At 51.6% G+C, this 19,797-nt stretch overlaps 1 protein-coding gene across 3 annotated transcripts in view; it reads left to right on the top strand.

The window, feature by feature from the left end:
• GLIS1 (GLIS family zinc finger 1) overlaps nt 1-19,797 on the top strand; it is a 442,963-nt gene that overhangs the window by 366,822 nt on the left and 56,344 nt on the right. For all 3 annotated transcript variants that reach the window (XM_081144895.1, XM_081144897.1, XM_081144896.1), the window contains 2 exons: nt 120-297; nt 2,875-3,754. In XM_081144895.1, the coding sequence (XP_081001021.1) occupies nt 120-297; nt 2,875-3,754 (1,058 nt within the window). The remainder of the gene's footprint in view (nt 1-119; nt 298-2,874; nt 3,755-19,797) is intronic.

The following is a 19,797-nucleotide window of genomic DNA, read 5'->3' as shown; positions in this document are numbered from 1 at the left end:
CTAGTGTTGGCTCAAGGGTGCTCTGTGGCATGCTGTACCCAATGACTGCCCTCTCCCTGCACACCCCTGCAGGCTCTCCCCACTTACTTTGTCTCCTCTTCCTGTCTTTCTCTGCCTAGTGAACGGGAGCTACGGCCACTGCACGCCAGGCGCGGAGAAGAGCCTGCTGGACCTGGACCTTGCCGAGGGCCTTGGCCCCGCCTGCCGCCAGGGCCTGTTTCTCCCGGCGGGAACCCCACCACCCCGGGGCCACCCTCCAGCCTGTGAGAGGCTGCTTCATTTTCCTCACGCCAGCAGGTATGTGCCCCATCCCCACCATCAGCTGCCCTCTGTGGACACTCCCTAGGGGCCAAGGACCGAGGGCCTCCAGACCTCACCTAGTCTGCCTGGCCCAGGATTGCCAGGGACCAGCCAGAGCCCAGTAGCACAATGATGGCTGCCTTGTCTAGGCCCCGCACCTCCTGAGTTACAGGGCCTCATGAGAGACAAAGATGGTTTTATTGAGGTGTGTTTCCCCATTGCAGCAGCTGAGGTGGCTTTTCACAGAGAATAAGTCATTTTAGAAGAGGAAGATTTGGAGGGAGTTGGGGAGGGAAACCTCAGTTCAGGGTTCACACTGTCAGACCCTGGGCTACTTACAGAGCGGAGACGGGTTCCTCCACAGGGCCATCTCCTGCCCCAGGGAGCCATTGCCTCTCAGAACCCTGCCAAGTAACCAGCATCATCCAAGGCCTGCACATTTCCAGTGATGTCCGCCTCTGTAAAATGTTCCATTAGATTACATGAAATCTGCCTCTTGCGGCTTCTCCTGGTGTCTCACCCATGCCTCTGTGCTCTCTGGTTTGCTGGCAGGTGGAGGCCAACCTCAAGCAGGCCTCCGTACCTACCCCTTGGGCCCCAAGGGCCCTCACCCCACTGCTGACCTGAGGCCTGTTCACAGATGAGAGAGTCTAAAAACTGGCCCAGTTGCCTGTTCACAATGTATCCCTTCACCACCCATTTATCAAGAGCCTACTATGAGCCAGGCACTGTGGGGAGCTGGGGGTTCCCTGGCAGAGGAAGCAGAGATCTCCCTGATGGAGGTTACTTTCCAGTGGGAGCTCCACATGGGAGATATTACTAAATAGCTTTTTCTTCATGTGGAACCATTTTCCTTTGAGAATTTAGATTCCCTTTGGCCTTCCTTGATGTCAGTGAAACTTCTGATTGATAGTGTACTAGTCTGCTTGGCTGCCATGACAAAACACCACAGACTGGGTGGCTTAAACAACAGACATTTATTTTCTCACAGATTGGGGGCTACAAGTCCAAGATCAAGATGTCAGTAGGTCTGGTTTCTCCCGAGGCCTCTGTCAGGTTGCAGACTGCCGCCTTCTCGCTGTGTCCTCCCATGGCCTTTCCCTGTGTGCACACTCTCTGTGTCTCTTCCTCTTATGAGGATACCAGTCCTTTCAGTTTAGGGTCCCACCCTATGACCTCATTTAACCTTAATCACCTCCCTTAAGCCTCTGTCTCCAAATATAGTCACATTGAGGGCTCAGGCTTCAACATATCAATTCAGCACATAGCAGGGCCAAGCATCCTTTAGATTTCAAGCTGTGCATTGCTTGGCAACAGTCAAGTACATGTGTCTGCTTGATTATCACTGAGGCTCCCAGCAGCATCCAGTTTCTCCAGTGAAATTCTTTCTATTTCAGGGTAGAAGCTATGATAAACTAGGGAAAGCTAGGCACGTGTTTTGGTTTTTGATGGAGACCATCAGAAATATCACTTGTCATTTTGAATGTGATTTTGACAATTTAAGGCATAGGAGAGTCTGTACCCAGAGCCCTGCACCAGCATCAGTCTAAGTGGCTGCTATCCGCCCACCGAAGTGATTGAATTTAACGTGGCACTTTCAGACTCCCGCATTTTCCTAAACAAAAAGGGGGTCCAGCCCCTCTTCCACACCAGGCAAATCCTGTCCCTTCTCCCTCCCACAGGACTGCCTTGTGTTTGGGGCGCCTCCTCTCCATTCTTGTGTCCCCTCCTGCTCTCTGGCGCCTTGACCCACTGCCTGGGTTCCTGCAGCAGGCACACCAGCCACCTCCTTGCCTCCAGCCCAGCTTTCTAATACTAGTACTAGTACTAATACTAATACTAATACTAGTACTAATACTAATACTAATACTAATTAATACTAATACAATAGCTTATTACTAGTGACTGCTGCCTGTGCAGCTTCTCTCATTTAATCCACACAGTCCCAGGAGACCCAGGTCCTACTGCTCATAAGCTACAGTCCTGGAGCATTTACTATTCGCCACACCTCAGGCCAAGCACTTAACCTGTGTTGACTCATTCAGCCCAGAACTGCAGTGGGGTGGGGAAACTGAGGCCAGAGGGGCTATAAAACTACCTGGAGGTCACCCAGCAAGTGGTGAGGAGTTTTAAGAAACTAGCAATATCCTGATATTGCAGCCTCGGCCTTCTTCCTCTGGAACTCACTAGCCGGTCAGAAGGAGGGGGTCAGGGAGGCCGGAGTCGCAGGGCAGGATGGCATCTGGGCTAGACTCGGTAAAAGGGTGAAATGGTGCTTTTTACGGCATTCTCCTCTTCAGACCGCCTGCCTCTTTAGAACGTCTCCCCAGCCCAACTCCTCTTCCTCTCTCTCCCCTTTCCCTCCATACTTTTCCTTGCTGGTCAGACAACCAGTCTCTGTCCTCCTTCCCTTCTCTCCCTCCTTCACCGCCCCCCAACTTCCATCCCCTCCTCCTCCCTCTCCAGCTCTGGGCTTCCCCTCCCCCAACCCTCAGGTTCCTCACCATCCCCTGCCTGGGCCTCCCCGCTGTGGAGTGCCCACCCTCTCATGGCCTCTTGGCCACTGTCTTCCAGGTCACCCAGACCCCAGGCCACGTATGTGAATGGCAGCCTCCCGGCCACACAGCACATCAAGCAGGAATCCCTGCCGGTCTACCGGGCCATGATGGAAGCTCGGGTACCCCTGTCTGCCCACTGCCGGGCCCCACCAGCCGCCGGCCCGCACACAGACCTGGACCTCCCAGGCCGAGGCCTCACCAACCCCGCACCTTCCTGCTACCTTCTAGGCAGCGAACCCGGCTCTGGCCTGGGCCCCCCACCTGACGCCCACCTCCCCGAGGGCGGCCTGAAGCGCTGCTGCCTCCTGGGCCTGCCCACCACCTCCTCGGCCTCCTCCTCACCCTGTGCCTCCTCCGACATCACCTCCATCATCCGCTCCTCCCAGACTGCTCTGGTCACCTGCATAAATGGACTCCGGAGCCCCCCTCTGCCGGGAGACCTGGGGGGCCCTTCCAAGCGCACCCAGCCAGGCCCTGCAACCACTGAGAGTCATGAGGCCAGTTTGCAACTTGAATCCTGCCGGAAGTCCGGTTTCCTGAAGCAGGAGCCTGCGGATGAGTTCTCAGAGCTCTTTGGGCCTCACCAGCCCGGCCTGCCGCCCCCTTACCCCTTGCCCCAGTTGCCATCAGGCCCTGGCCTTGGAGGCCTGGGGCTGGGCCTGGCCGGGAGGGTGGCTGGGCGGCAGGCATGTAGGTGGGTGGACTGCTGTGCAGCTTACGAGCAACAGGAGGAGCTGGTGCGGCACATCGAGAAGAGCCACATCGACCAGCGTAAGGGTGAGGACTTCACCTGCTTCTGGGCAGGCTGTGTGCGCCGCTACAAGCCCTTCAATGCCCGCTACAAACTGCTCATCCACATGAGGGTGCACTCTGGTGAGAAGCCCAACAAGTGCATGGTGAGTTCCCATGGCCACTAGGCCATGTCCAGCCCGACCCTGGCAGAGCAGCACCCATCTCATTGCCTGAGAGGCATACCTGGGCCTCCTTACCTAGGGGCCTGGCTGAGATCCCCTGTGGCTGAGTAAGGAGGGAAGGAAGAATGCTATGGCTGTGGCCACTGGTCAGGGCGGTCAGTGCACCTATTACTGGGAAGCTTGGCAGAGGGCCCCTCGTACTTACCATGTGCCCCATCCCCCACCCGAAGGCATACTACGTGGCCTGGTGTTGCACACACATGGTTAGGTGGTGACACACATGCTCTGAGCTCAAAGTAAGCTCACCAGCACTCTCTCTTACATGCATTTGCTCAGTGTCTCATGTGCTGATGGCCAAATGAGTTGTGGGGAGCAAGCTGTCCTGCTGGATCTTCACCCAGCTTCCTTCCCAGGGAGGATCCTTGGGCTGCCTAGAGAAGCCTGTAGGCTTGACGGGCTTCCTGTAAGGAGCACCGGGTCCTCATAGGGATTCAGCTTAAGAGTTGTGGGTCTCTGGGTCAGGCTTTGGGATATGGCCGAGGGTTAACAGATGAGGCCCTGGATAGCACTTGCAGTGTTCTGGCTGGGGTTCACACACACACACACACACACACACACACACACACACACACACACACAACTGCAGTGTTCTGGCTGGGGTTCACACACACACACACACACACACAACTGCAGGCACCTGGTCCTCTGGTCATTCCCACTAACCATTTCTGTATCTGCTCTCACTGTGGTGGAAATCCATATCAGAAGAATACAGGCTGAGTCCCTGGTACTATCAGCTGGGCCACTATCACCAAGGCCCAGACAGCCCACCAGGAGAGGCACCTGCCTGGAGTCGAAGGGCTGGTGGAACTACCAGTACCCACCGTTTGGGGCATTGGAGAGGCAGAGGGAGGAAGCAGTGTGTCTGTCTGTAGGCCAGTGTCATAGCCAAGACTGAGTTCCTCCACACTGTGCTGTCACTGTCACTGTCACTGGGCCCTGCCTCAGGCACTCAGTATGGGAATGGGTGCAGTGGGAACGGGCACATATCTGTCCCTGCTCAAAGCCCAGGGCAGCATTTGAAGGGACCAAGGAGGAGGCAGGAAGCATTGGCAACTGGCAGCCTAAACTCCATCCCACTGGGATCAAGTATTTGCCCTTTGGTCCCTGTCTGCTTGTGTTGCTGTGAGGGGGGCATCCACTGACCCAGGCTATTCAGCTGCAAGGAGGCTGGGCCTTGAGGATGAGGGGGTCACTTTATAGACAAGTGAGGGGCAGTGAACAACCTGTGTGATTGTTGTGCTGGTGTTGTGGGGAGAGGCTGGAGTGAGCAGACTGAGAATTTGAGTTTATCACATGCCTTTGGCCCAAGAGTATGCTGGAGGGAGAGCTGGTGGCTGGGCTACACTCTGGGGATGCTCCAGTTCACTTGGGGTGTCATGACATGTGGCTTGCTGAAAGGCATGTCTCTGCTTGGAAGGAGAGGACCAATAGACATCACAGCCCAGGGCTGCTGGACGACAGAGGACCCTGTCTCTCTCTGAGACCCTGGAGCTGCCAGCTGCTGAGCTACAGTTCTCCTTCATGTCTTCTTTCCTGTGGGTGATCCCACTGGTGTATGTGGGGACCTCTGTGGAGGCTACATGGCCTAATCCCTGGCGTGGTGCGGTCGGTGGCCTTCTCACAGTAGGGCTTTCTGTGTGGAACCACAGCATCCAGGAGTATTTGTGCTGCACATTAGGACCCTTGGAAATGATTGAAGCTTTCACTGCCCATTTTCTAGTTTGGTAAATAGAGGACCAGCAAGTGGGTCAGAGAAACCCAGATCACTCAGTGTAGTCTCTGTATCTCTCTCTAGAGTTCTTTCTTCTGGGCCAGCCTGCCAGGATCTCGTTTGATTCAGGGGACTCCACAGAACACACTGGCTTACACCTGGCTCATGCCTGACTTTGGGTACCCAGACCCAGGCCTGCCAAGTTTCTTGCCCTGGGGGCACTCACAGTCAGGGATGGGTGGGAGATGGGTGTGGAGATCAGTGACAGGTTTTGGGATGGAGTTTGCCTAGGTTCAAGGAGGGGAGGCCCAGAAGGGCTTTAAGGAAGTGATGTTAAAGCTGTGACTATACTCACCCATGTCATCTTCACAAGAATCCTGTGAAACCAAGTTTTTTTACAGGTGAAGAAACAAAGGTTCAATGGGGTCTAGCTGGCCTTCCACTTGCTACTATAAGAACACTTTGTCTTGCCTCTTTGGAGTTTGGGATTATGGTGATAATACTGGCAAGCAGCTTCTGAGTGCTGACCGTGTTTCAGGGGCTCTTCTGATCAGTAACTCTGTGTTGTCCTTACAACTACCCTCTAGGGTAGATACTATTAGAGCCCCCGTTTTACAGATGAGGAAACTGAGGCTCAGAGAGATTGCATAATTTGCCCAGGTCACACAGCTAGAGATGAACAATAACAACAACAACAATAGTGGCTAGTAATCATGATAGTAATAATAATAACAACAATAAATAAATATCACCTGCCCAAAGTTATCCAGCTAGTAACCATTGGAGTGGAATTTGAACCGCATCTTTCTAAACTGTGTTGCTCTCGTTTTTGTAGATATTCTCCTGTTCAACTGATTATTCTCTGGGGTCGTGGGGCCAGACCTTCTAGGTCCCACCGTCTGGAGATGGTAGCAGAGGTCTCCCCTGAGCTCCTCCCTGCCCGCTATGGGAGCGCGCCCCCTTTCCTGAGATGCCGGCACAGCGGGCAACCCCTGGGAAGGGGCGGCCTCCAGCCTGCACCCAGATAAATAAAATCATCCTTCCCTGTAAAATTATTAATTTCTCATGACAGGCCTCTGCTACCATGTGCTGTAATAGACAAAGGAATTTTGGACCCGGAGCCTCTGGAGAACAGGAAATAGATGAGACACTTTGATTGAAGAGTAAATGGCCCACTAAAATAGCAGTTAATCCTTTTATTATCTTTCCAGCAGCCGTTTCCACAGTTCTTTCATGAGGTAAGCCTTCCCCACCCCATCCAACTGTAGCACTCCGGTCCTGCAGCTGGTTTACATTTAGCTAAGTGTGAAGCCTCCACTCCCGCACCAGGCAGGCCTCGGGCCTTGAGGTGTCAGGAGGAGCCCAGCTCCCCTCTGCCCAGGCCTCTTAGCCCTCAGCCAGGCCTGGGACCTGGACCCACCTCACTGGCTCCCAGAGTAGACCACAACATCCATCCCCCACCCCAGCTCGTCCACGCAGTCCAGAGGAAGCCCCCTAATCTCTTTGCAATATCCTGTTATGTTTCTTATGTTGTCGGAGTTGTCTTAGCCTTATTAAATTTGGGGTTTCATCTGCGTTACGATAGCAAGGTTACATCCAACCCAAATACTACTGTGACGCCTCCAAGACGTTAGCTTTGAAAAGATTAATTCTTGCTTTCTTAGGTTGGCTCTCCCAGACGGTTGGAATTCTGATTGTCTGAGACTGCAGAAATTAGCAGACTGTAGTTTGCTTTTCTTCACATCAAGAAAAAGAGAGGCAGAGTGAAAAGAAAAACCTCTCACAGCCTTGGGTTTTGTAAGAAATAATGACAACAGCCCCTGACTTTCGTGAAGAGCTTTCACTAAAGCTGTGAGTGCAGCATGGAAACTGTGTGTAGACAGGTGAAAAGCCTGGGTCTGGAGTCACAAGTCCCTGCCTGGCCCTGACACTTACCAGCTCTGTGACCTCAGGCAGGCGAGGTGGCCTTTCTGAACTGAAGCACGCTTGGTTATAAAATGGGGCGATAATAGTACGTGCCTTCAGGATTATTGTTATTAGAAGAGATGATCTGGGGACGTGCTTAGTTAATTCTCTCCTTCCCGCGTCACACTCTTCCACACTGATCATCTCAGGAGCTCTTTGGCCCTAGGAGTTAGGACAGGATCATTTATGGCTCTTTTGCAAATGGGGGAACAGGTTTGGTAGGCAGTCAGTGATGGAGCCTGGACTTGACATTGGCTGATTCCAGCAGCCTCTGCTGTTGGTGAGGTGGGCAGGGCTGTCACACATGCCGTTGGCCTTGTGTGGTGTCTGCTAGTGATGCAGAGCGCCTGCTCTGTGCCCAAGTGCCTGTCCAGGGTGACTGGAGTGGAAGGGTTGATGGGGCAGAGGTGTAAGGAGGAGGCTCTGGTTGTGCCCTTCCCATCCTGATGAATAGCTGGAGCCTCCAGGCTGGACTTCCATCCTGTTCAGGTTCCTCTGGCAGCTGCAGTCACACTGGTGACTGGTCCTCATCCCTCTCTGTTATTTGACACTCTGTCTCTGGTGCCATTGGACCTGAGGCCAGGGAAATGCATCCGACCAAAAGCTGAGCATTATTGATTGGTCTTAACCAGACAAGACAATCGGAATACCAGCCACCTGGCTAGACCTCCTGGGAGGGCCTTGTTCATATCCCAGAAGGCCAGACCAAGCCAAGCTTATTTTCATTTTCCATAATCCTGGGGCTTCTGGCTTCCTCTTTTTACTTTGCCCCAGTTTCCCACCCCCCTGAGAAACAAAATTCTGGGTGCTGGGAGGGGTGGAGGTGATAGAGGGAGTTGCTAGTTTATTGAGCTTTAGAGATTCTTAAATTCTGGCTCAGTGTTGGCAATCCCCATTCCGTCTTCAGAACAAAACTGGTCAAAACTCTGAGGCCCAGAGAGGCTAAATCATTTCCCAAGGTCACATAGTCTGCCACCTGTCGGGATAGATACTGACCATATCTGCCTAGCCAGGGTTTGAGCTGAGAGAGAGAGCCTTGACTGGCGGTCTGGGATCCTATCTCATGGGAAGTCCTGTGAGAGAACTAAAATATTCTGAGACATGCTACGCCCAGCCATGAGTTATCAAGCCCATTTTACAAAGAAGAAACTGACATTCAGAGACCAAATGGCCTGTTCTGTATCCCCTGGCTCAGCTGCCTGGACCGTTCCACAGGCCATGCTGCCTTCCACCTGCCCGCCTTTGCCCAAAGAGTAGAGCCCTTTCCTTCCAAAGAGTAGAGCCCTCTGTGCTTTTTAAATAGAGGTGGATGAGTCCCTGGGCATTTGCTCCTTCCCTGCCCCTCATGGCCCGAGACCAGCCCTGTGGGTGGGGCATGTTTCTAGGCCGGCAGCCACCCCTGACTTACCTCAACATCTCAGGCTCCATCCTGAGGTTCTATAGAGAGTGCTCATGAGGTGAGGGGTAAGACATTTCACATTTAAAATAAGTCACCTGAAAACAAGCTTTCTTTGTGGAGGCTGGGGTTTCTGGAGAGATTAAAAAAGTGCAAAGTGGAACATGGTTTAAACCCCTGGAAAATCCTGTTGTAAATGAGCCTAGAGAGGCCAGGCTGGCTCAGCCCGTTCAGGCTGTCTGTCAAGTCCACCACTTTGGAAATGGGGGTTTAAGCCTTGCCTCGTTTCAGGGAGGAAGGGTCTGGGTAGGAAAACCTTTCTGGGCAAAGGCAGCCTTCAAGTTGGCATCCAGATGTGCCTCTTTAACGACCCCTCTGGGGTCTCTCCTGGGATCACGTCAGTTCTCAGGTCCACTCATTATTAGGTGGGCAAGCTGAAGCCCAGAGAGCGGTGCCAATGGCCCCATGTCACCTGGAGTTAACAGTAGCCCTGGAATGCCTGCTTTATTTCTCCCTGCCCAAGGCTTCCTCTCCTCCCAGACTCCTTGAGAGTCTTTGCACACTCCAGCTCCTTTTCCTCCTTTGGGCCTTGGCTTTTGCTGGTCCCTCTGTCTAGAATGCCTTTCCCAGGGCAGAAAATTTCTAACCATCCTTCACAACCCGGTCCAGTGTCTCCATCCTCTGCTCCCCATGTCTCCGTGTCTCCTGCTCTTTCAGAATGTGTTGCCCCCTGTATAATAGTGTTTCTTGGTGTGGCTGAATGTCTTGGGGACCACATGCTCTTTGACACCTGGCCTGGCCGTGGAGGCAGAGGAGCTGAGCTTGCTCCCTAGTCGAGGCTGTGGTGGCCATCTCTGCTCTGAGGCTGTAAAGTTGCCTGAATACTATCCTCCAGAGTAGTTTTCTGTGAAGTCACAAAATTAGAGGGACTTTAAAAATGGTCATGGTCACCCCCTAATTTGAGGCTTGAAGTTTTTCTGCAAAAAAAGCCTTCACTTGAAATCTGACTTTGCTATCTATCAGCCTGTGATTGTGTGTAAATTGGCTTCTGCAAGCTTCTGTCTTCTTACCTGTCGAGTGGAGGGAATTGAACTGTGGTCAGGCTTCTATGAGGCACTATACATGAGGTGCTCATACAGTGCCTGGCATACAGTAAATGCACAATGGATGGGTCTGACTGTTCTGGGCAGTTTGCATTAGGAAAGGAAAAAAGGGAGAATAAAAATGGACAGTGGCCATGCAGTAGGCAGTGTCGCCAAAAGAACAGAAAAGACTGTTGTAAGTGCCAGCTCTGCCATGGATAGGCTATGTGACCTTGGATGGGGCTTGGCTGTTCTGAGCCTCAGTGTCCTGAGCTGTGAAATGGGATAATGTTCAGATGCAAATGCCTTTTCCCCTACTGAAGCCAAGGTTCCAGCTCCACAGATCTTGGCTTATATTGGGATGCCTCCTTCTCGCCCCTAGTTTTTAAAAATCAAATTTGAGCTTTCTGAAGCTTTGGCCTACAGCCCTGAGGGCCCCCTCTTGTCAGTGTACGAGGGGGAAACTGAGTACAGACGGAAATGGCATGCCTGGGAAAAGCAAAGGAACTGAAGATAGGTAGAGTTGGAGACTCGTCGTGGCTCAGCTGCTCACTAGCTATGCAATCTCGGATAAGCCCCTTCACTCCCGAGTCTCAGTGTATGCATCTGTAAAATGGGGCTTGTTCTGCTTACCCCAGAAGAGTCTCTGTAAGGGATGGAGGGGCTGTGCTCTGCACACTGCAGAGTGCTCCATAGAGGGGATGAAGTTGAGTTCCCAACTCCCAGTCCAGTGCTCCTCCCTCGGAGTACACAGTCACCCTAAGTGTGTTCTTACCAGATGGGTTTCCTGTTAGGTATGTAGTGCAGTTTCTGGCCTTTAGACCTGTGCCTGCAGCTCTCCTGCCCTCTCCTCCTTCCCTGCCCTACAGCCCATCCCAGCCCCCAGCCCCCACCCCCTTACTTTCACCTCCACCCCACCCCACTCCATTCCCATTCCCATCCCCAGTCCTACCTCCTCTTCATCCCTGACCCCTCCCTTCCTATCTTATTTAAATTTGGAGCTGGGAATTGGTGAGCCAGGGTGGACCAATTGCCAAGCACGTAGGATAACTGCTGGGTTTCAAATCCCCGCTCTGCTCCTTAACCAACTGTGAGATACAAATAAGTCAAAGGCCTCTCTGAGACTTAGTGTCCTGTCTGTGTAAAGGGGGGAGTGTCGTGAGAATTAAATGAGATCATGTATATGGAGCACTTACCTCATGCCTGGCAAATACTTGGTGCTTGAAAACAGGAGCCCTTGTTCCTTTTTTTTTCTTTTTCTTTCTTTTTTTTTTTTGAGTCATCAAACCCAAGCTCTCCACGAGATGAGAATTCCTGGGAGCACCACACTTAAGGAACACTGGCCAAGTTTTATGAACACTGCTTTATGGAATATGAAAAAAATTAAGGATAAAAACACACAACCTTCTGAATTGAATTTAACATAATAAAGGGGAGGGAAGAGCTTTTGAGTTAAATGTAAATGGAATTGAAATGATTCTCTTACTGGAATGAGAAAGTCAGATAAAATCAACAGTGACTCTAAGAAAGCGTCCAGACCATGTTTTCTAAGAGGGACATCCTGGAAATGGTAAACTTCATATTGAGAATTAATAGGCTCTGTCTCCGATGATGGCAGATGGGTCAGCTGAGCTAACTTTATGTGCCTCACTTGGGCTGCTGCAGCGACAGACCTCAGCGTCCTGTCCTCATCTGCTAAGTGGGTGATATGTCAAACAGCCCTTATGTCCTCAGTCACCTCGGACACCCTAAGACCCAAATCCTGTGTCCCTCCCTCCAGCCCCCCCCCCACTGCCCGAGCACCAGCCCCATGATTCAGCCCTGGGGTCATCTGTATTGTCTCCCCCTCCTTCTGGCCACCTTTTCAACACAGCTTTATGGATACACACTGTGCCAAGCTCTGCACTAGAAGCAGGGGGTGGGTGCAGCGTGAAATGAGGAAGGATCTGGTGGTGAGAGAATTAATCCAACGCTGCAGACACGCAGAGGAGGGAACAGACTTTCCCAAGGACGTCATCAGAGCTGGGCTTTGAGGGGAGGGAAGGACCTTTTTAGGTGCAGACCACAAGGAAAGGCATTTCAAGGAAAGGGAACAACATATGTAAAAGTTCTGAGGCGACAGCATTGACCCCTGGGGAAAACATTAGAATCCTTTTGTGCTTGCAGTGCATTACATGCATGGGAGCTGGGAACAGAGATGGCAGTTGGAACTGGACCTTAAAGAGCCTTCAGTATGAGAAGCTTGAACTCTACCCTGAGGGCAGTGGGGAGAGTGGTGGAAGGGTTCTGTATAGGAGAGTGACACAATCGTTGTTAACATTTAGAATGTTGGTCATGTGGTGGAGGCTACGTTGGTGGGGGAATGACAGTAGGCAGATGAGGACATGGAGGCCCAGGAAGGAGCGGTCATCTGTCCCCTCAGACAGCAGGGCCTGGCACCATGGGCCAGGCAGCTCAGCCCAGCAAGCCATGCTGGGGCACAGTGTCTGCACCCCATTGGTTAACGGAGCCCAGTTCCCTTTGGAAATAGCATCCAGCACATTTACCAGTGGGAAACAGGAAAGGCATTTCCCATAATGTAGCTCCGTAAAGTTTGCACAACTGTTCTTTGTTTGCTATCCGTCCCCACAATAAATCTTCCTCCACTGCCAAGACCGGGGCCAGCGTGGTCTGTAAGTGATTACGGACTGACTCGTGCAGCGCTGCCTCCTCACCATGCATTCTTCCGGCGTGGCTAATGATAAAATGAGTTTGTCACTGGGACTCCGTGACCTTGCAAGTGGCAATTTTCAAAGGACTGGGAGGTGGCTGTCTGAAGAAGCACAGTCTGCTCTTTCTCCCTCCACGTACCCCCCAGCCTCCCTTGATATATCTGCATGGTGAGGGCTTAAACCTCAGAAGGCAGATGGCACGGTGGTGCTGGGCTGTGCATTTCTTGCAGATGGGATGATGGGACTGGACTGTGCGTTTCTGGGGGCAAGACCAGGAGTTCTCTGCTGTACATGGAGCAAGGCAAGCACCCAGTGAGTGTAGGTTCCACTGATGAACCATCCACCAGCCTCTTTTGTTTTATCGGAGCCAAAGTGCATAGGTTTTTGAGCTGAAAATAACATTGGCACCTTACCAGGTGTGGCCAGACCCTGGGCAGGGCCCCAGGATGCAGAGTTTGGATGGGTAGTTCCTGTGCTCCAGGAACACACAAGGCCATGGCAGGATCCGTGCTTTCAGTGGGGCCACTGAAATCCACAGAGCAGAAGCTACCTGTCCAGTTGTCACACTTGGAACTTCACTTTATATCCCTTGCTCCCTGCTCTGTGATTGCCCCACTGCCCAAAGTTGCCTTCTGCACCCCCATTTAACCATGAGCCTGTGCTTCCCAGAATCTGCTGAACCCCAAGTTTTGGGAGTCACTTTGGCCTTATGGGGTCATTTCTGACCGGGTTTGGTTGCCAATGAACATAGCAGTTGGAAGTCAAGAGGTTTGGCCCCAGGGAGAAAAACCAGTCTGTGCCTCAGATACTTCCTCAAGATCCCTCTCCCCCTCACCCCACACCGCCAGCTCCCGTTCCTTCTCACCAGGTGTCCAGGACAGGAGGAGGTGGCTCATGGAAGATTACAGAACAAAATTGATCTCAAGAACTGAGCTCAGTCCCTTGCCTCCCAGCCCAGGCTGTTCCTCAAACATACTAAGTTCATTCCCACCTCAGGCTCTTTGTGTATGGCCATTCTCTCTGCTTGGAATGCCCTTGCCCCAGCCCCACCTCCATTTACGCAGGCCCATAGAGGTTTTCATGGAAGTTCATGTCACCTCCTTCAGGAGGTTTTCCTGACCACTTGTCTATAAAGTAGCATCTTCAGCCACTTTCTGCCCCTCATACTACCTGACGTGTTTATCTGTGATCTGTTTCCTCCACTCAAATGTAAGCTCTATGAACTCTAAATCTTTTTAGGTTTTGTTCCCCTGCTGCATCTTTAATGTCTGGAAGTAATATGGCCAACAACTGCTAAATGATTGAATGAAGATGGGGAGAGTCTGGCTCAGCAGGGCAGAAGCGATGGATTGGGCCCAGGTTGAGAGTCAGGAGTTGCTCTGTAAAATTAGGTTTTTTTAAACAAACTCAGAGGGCTATGGTGAGGAGTTCACAGGTTGCTGTCCAAGAGGCATTTCTGGGGTAGGGCAGATGGATAATGTGCCCAGAGAGCCCAGCACAGCACCTGGTACACAGTAGGTGCTCAGCACATGTTAGTTTACTCCTCCTACCTCATCCCTCATCCTGATTAACCTTACTCCTTAATCTGTAGTATTAGGGTAAAGGAGAGGCCTCACCTGGAGTCCACCAGCTCATGGAACCTCAGGCCCAGACAAGAACTTAGAAACCATCTGGCTCAATCCGGAAACTGAGGCCCAGAAAGGAGAAGTTCTCATCCAGGTTCCCACGCTATTTCTGGGGCTTGGAGAGAAATTTATAGTCAAGTCCTCCATATAGATGTTCAGTAATTAGCTGCTGTCCCTGCAGCTGTTTATTATTAATTCTGCCTCCACACACTCAATTTTTATGATCATGACTCAAAGATAGAGCAAGAGTACAATTTTGTATTAATTGACGACAAAAAGACTATTACATCCAAGGATGCAGCAGGGGAAATGATTAAACTACCCCGAGCAGCTACGTTAGAGTGTGGGGAAGGAAAGAAAGTGGCATTTGTTAGGAATGTGCTCTCTTTGGTCCGTGTCGTCTCAGTGACTCTTTTGATGTTGGCATTACTCTCCCATTTGATGGATGAGGAGACTGAGGCTCAGAGAAGTTAAGTGCTGGGATTCAAAATCCTTGCCTACCACTGCTCCAGGATACCCTGTGTCAGTGTGAGTTTCTGTAACCGAGCATGCGCTGATTACTCCCTTTCCATTGAGCTCACCCCAACGAACCCCTGACAAGTTACTTTAATTAGTTACTGTGACTCCTCAGGAGCAATCACATGTTATCTGAGCCTTTCAGGAACCAATCCTTCCACTTAACCTGTACCAGGTGGGAGTTGCTGAATCAAGACTCTGCACCATGGGTCCCTGGTGTCCTTGTGCCTTACTTCCCTGGCTTCTGCCTACAGGAAGATATCTGACCTCACAGGTTGGGGAAGGCAGAGGAAGGGAGGGGTTTGGGGACAGCTGCTTAGGGCTCCAGCCCTGAGAAAGGGTGAGGGAACCAGGCCAGGATGGAGGGACTCTGTGGCTTGTGACTACATGCACTGGGCAGAAGACAGAATGCAGGGATGTCCCACAACCAGTAAGAACTTTGTGGGGATTTACATCCAAGTAAGCCAGTCCTCAGGAAGACCTGGACCCTGCCCTCGGGCTCGGTGCCCAAGGCCTGGCCTGACCCTTTATTCATTGGGACCTTGGCTGGGCAAGCTGTTTCCTTGTTCTGGTCTCAGTTTCTTTATCTGTTCAGTGGGAATTATAATTCTGTCTCATCCGCCTGGGGTTGTTTACTGTCCTTCACCCCATATCATCCTCAAGACAGCCTTATGGCAATGGCCACATCTTCCCAGTGAGGACACGGGCCTGGAGAGGTAGGATAGCCAGCAGAGGGTCACTTGGGGTCAGCAGTGATGCCCAACTCAGGCCATTCCCCTGCCATACCTCTCCTCTTCCATTGCCACTTGTCCCTGTTTCTCAGGCCAGCTCTGCTCCCCCTTTACCCCCACAGTGAGCCCAGCTCTGGGCTGAGGAAGATGAGGTGTGGTCCTCAGGCAAGAGGAACGGAGGGTCTGCCGCCCGCAGTCAACACCTCTGTCAGGAAGTTCTTGACTCGTGCCTTCAAAGCTCCAGCTCTCTAATTGTCTCCACATTGTGAAGCCAGGAAGGTTTGTCCTGACAACTGGCTGGTGAAATCAGCCAGGAGATCCCCTCCCACAGCCGGCTGGTTTCAGCCTTTCAGGAGCTGTCTGAGGTGGTTACTGCAGGGTATAAATTAGATTCACCTGGCAAGGCCCGACTTCCCCTGGAATGTTCGAGAAAACACTCCATTTGGATCCTGACAGAGAGGAAAGTACAGAGTAGGCCTGCACCCCAGGGAGCCAGCAGGTGGGAAGTAGGAGCTTCCAATACTCAAGGGGAGATGGAGAACATGTGCGATGGCCTCCTGTGACACTCATGACGTTAGCACTTTTGGCTTTGACCCCTTCCTCCATAAAAAATATTAAAAATTACATTTTATGATGGCATTGGTGTAAGGACAGCATTTTCTTTGACTTAAAAGTTATTTTTTTATTTTAAAATAAAACACTTTCATGAGTCAGTTGGCCCTTGAACAACTCGGGTGTGATCTGCTTGGGTCCACTTATATTATGTGGACCCCTGCAGTTTAAATCCGTGTAGTTCAAGGGTCACTGTATGTGAACTCTAGGTACCATGGCTGCTGTGCCCAGTGGATGTCAGCCCAGAAACAAGGCCCACAGCGGCTGGGAGTATTTGAGGTACAGTGGATGTGTTGCCCCCTCTTCCCTTCTCTGAGCTTGAGTTTCATCCCCTGAAGGAGAATAGGTGGAGGAAACACCAGAAAATCCCTGTGATGTTCTAGTCTGTTCCCTTCTGTTCTAGTCCATTTTATTTTTTATTACTGAGTTCTTGTCTTCTATTAAGAATTCATGGGGCCCTGGCTGGGTAGCTCAGTTGGTCAGATGTCGTTCTGTACTCCATAAGGTCACCGATTCAACTCCCCGTCAGGGCACATACCTAGGCTGCAGGTTTGGTCTCGGTTGGGGTATGTTCCAGAGGCAACCAATCGATATTTATGTCTCACATTGATGTTTTTCTCTCTCCCTTCTTCTCTAAAAATAAAAATTAAAGGACATGTTCTCTGGTGAGGATTAAAAAAAAAAGAATTCATGAGACCCTGGCCTGGATCTCTAATCACAGTGCAAACAAGAAGCAACCAATGAATGCATGGGTGGATGGAGCAGCGAATCTCTCTCTCTCTCTCTCTCTCTTCCTTCCTTCCTTCCTTCCTTCCTTCCTTCCTTCCTTCCTTCCTTCCTTCCTTCCTTCCTTCCTTCCTTCCTCCCTCTCTCTCTCTCTCATCAATAAAAAATGAACTCATGGGGATTTACAATAAAAAATCTATATGTAATTAAACTGACAGAGAAAAGGACATAAATACATGAAAAAAACCTAAGCTTATTTCGTTATTGTGATTGAACCCTGCATTTTCCTGGAGCTTCCTAAGAACCAAGGCAAAGAAGGCAACTTTTTGAACTGCAGAATTCTTATTGTCTGGGAGAGGAAGCAGGCCAGCCAGCTTGTGCATTAGAGCCAGTTTTGTCTGGATACCAAATCCCTAGAAGATTATCCTAAAGTGGTGGGAGGCCAAGGTTTGGAATCCCAGCACTTCTCTGAGCCTCAGTCTCTGCATTTGTAAAATGGATAATACCAACATCAAAAGACTCACTGAGAAAATACAAACAAAAGGCTGAACCTGGAATCTGGAGGAGACTGTATTTCTAACAATGCACTGAGAGCCTTGTGGGGTGACGATTTTGCTTGTCCTTTCCCGGTAGACCCACCGTAGGGATGTTTCAGGTTGTTCATTCTCCTGGGCCCTCTTGGACTCTCATCCATCTCCCACTGCCTGAGCTTACCCTTGTCTCCAAGAAGAGCTAGCAGACCGGCAGACCGGGCCCTGAGGAAGTCCTCCTGTGTGGCTGGTGCCGCACCATCCTTAGTGCACTAGGCCGGCGCCAGGGCCAGCTAAGAACAGCTTCTGTGTGTGTGCAGCTGTTGGTGTGTGTTCATTCACCGCCACGCACCTTCTCTGTGCCTACCTGGTGCTGAGCGCTGGCCACACAGCGAGGGGTCCTGCCCTGGACATGCTCATGGTCTACAGTGGGCATAGACTCAAGGGCCTGAGTTACAGGACCCCGTGCTGAATCCCTTGAAGGAAAATAAATGGGGACCCAGAGAAGAGGACTTAATTCAGCGTAGGGAGGCTTTTGGAAGGAAGCTAGGTAAGTTATCCAGGAGCGGAAGGATGGGAAGGGTATCCCAAGGAGAGCGCAGCATAAGGAAAGGCCTGGAGGCGAGAGAGCTGTGAGCGGCTTAGAACACTGGGTGATGGGGACGGCGATGGGGAGGTGAGCGGACTGGTAACAGAGGACGTTATGTGTCGGATGGGGAGCTCCAACTTTGTCTGGGGGTGGCTGAGCCCCGAGCTTGGGCTGAAGCCAGAGGGGCTTGAGTGCGTGTGAACAACGGTGTGTGTGTGCTTCCTGTGCCTCATGAGGGCCAACGTGCACACACTCATGCCAGAGGATTACTTAAAATCGCTGCCCCCCCCCCTTGGTAACTAACAGGTAATTACTTGATTCTAGAGGCTTTTCCAAGAACATGGTTAGTGTTTTTGGTTGCAGTTTCCCAGGGTTTAATACCCCTTGCTCTAGATTAGATAGGTTGCTAGAGAGCACTGTGCTTGCATGCGGTTTTCCAACTTGGCCCAAGAATCCTCTGTGCTGCGCCAGGGTGTCCAGTGAGGACCCCTGACAAGATGTCAGGTCCAGACGGGGCCACCCACTCTGCCCCTGGAGTGATTGCACCATTTGTTGAGAGGGTAGGGGCCCAAGCTTTGGGTGGGGTGAGTGTCATCCCTCTAGCAGGCCTGTGGTCAAACCCTGGCTGAACTCAGCTCCCCTCCTCTTAACTACATTCACATCTAGACCCCACGGCCAGGCAAGGATCACAGTGCCCCTCGTTAATGGTACAGCTGGAACCACGAATGTGGCTTGGACATAAGGGCTGAGTGGGGCTGCTTCCTTCACCCACATTAGGTACCAACAGACATCCAGACCTCACCAGCATCCCCAGATGAGGGATGGGGGAGCTCCCTCCCTAGAACTAACCTCCGAGGGCAGGCTGTGCTGTGTGACATTGGGAAGTTACTTTACCTTTCTGAAGCTTCTGTTTCCTTGTCTGTGAAATGGTGTTTAGGTGAGTGTCCCAGAAGCAGGCCTGGAGGAGGATTTGTGTACAGGTGGTCTCCCAGGGGAGAGCGGAAGGGAGGGTCTGCCACAAGTGTCTTCCAGGGGGAAGAAGGGATTCATTCATTCTTTCAACAGTTCTTTATTGAGTCCTTGGAATATGCCCAGCAATGTGTGAAGTACAAGGGTCAGAGGTTAATGGGACCTGGGAAAAAGGTAGTTGGGTGGATAGGTTGCATGGGAAGCTGACCAAAGGCCCAGTGACATCTGGGGAAACTGAGGCTCAGAGCTGTGCTTGACCAGGGCCCCATGGAGAGTGACCTTGACAAAACTCAGAGCCAGGACCGCAGACATGGAGGTCAGAAGTGCAGATGGCCTGGGGTGGGTGAGGCCTGCCCCATATCACAGCATCCTGCTGTCTGGAGTGCTTGGAGCAGGCTACAGGGTGGTGTAGGGGGCAGCGAGGCCTCTGCACAAGCAAACTGGCCTGCAACAGTTGCTGCTGTAGTTGTCATTGCCTTGCAATTTGTGTGGTAATTTGAATGGCATGGATGGAACAGACATTATGCCTTGAATATTTATTCCATTTCTTAAAAAGCCCTTCAGATGTCAGGCTTGCTGAGTGACCAAGGGGAGACCTGTGATCACCAGCATTACCCTGAGCTGCCCTAAAGGGGATGTGTTCAGGGTTAGTCAAGTCCATTTCTAGGAAAACACAGAGCCCTCCTTCCCTGAGAAGCTCTGACCCTGGCTCCCTGGCTGCTGAAGTTCCCAAATGCCTCTGAAGGCCCATGTTTGAATGCGTTTGCCTGCCCGTGTGTGCTCAACACCATGTCTCTAT

Source organism: Miniopterus schreibersii (genome assembly GCF_964146895.1).
Source record: "Miniopterus schreibersii genome assembly, chromosome: 8".
Taxonomy (NCBI): domain Eukaryota; kingdom Metazoa; phylum Chordata; class Mammalia; order Chiroptera; family Miniopteridae; genus Miniopterus; species Miniopterus schreibersii.
Note: the sequence above shows the minus strand (reverse complement) of the source record. Positions and strands in the feature narration are given on the sequence as shown.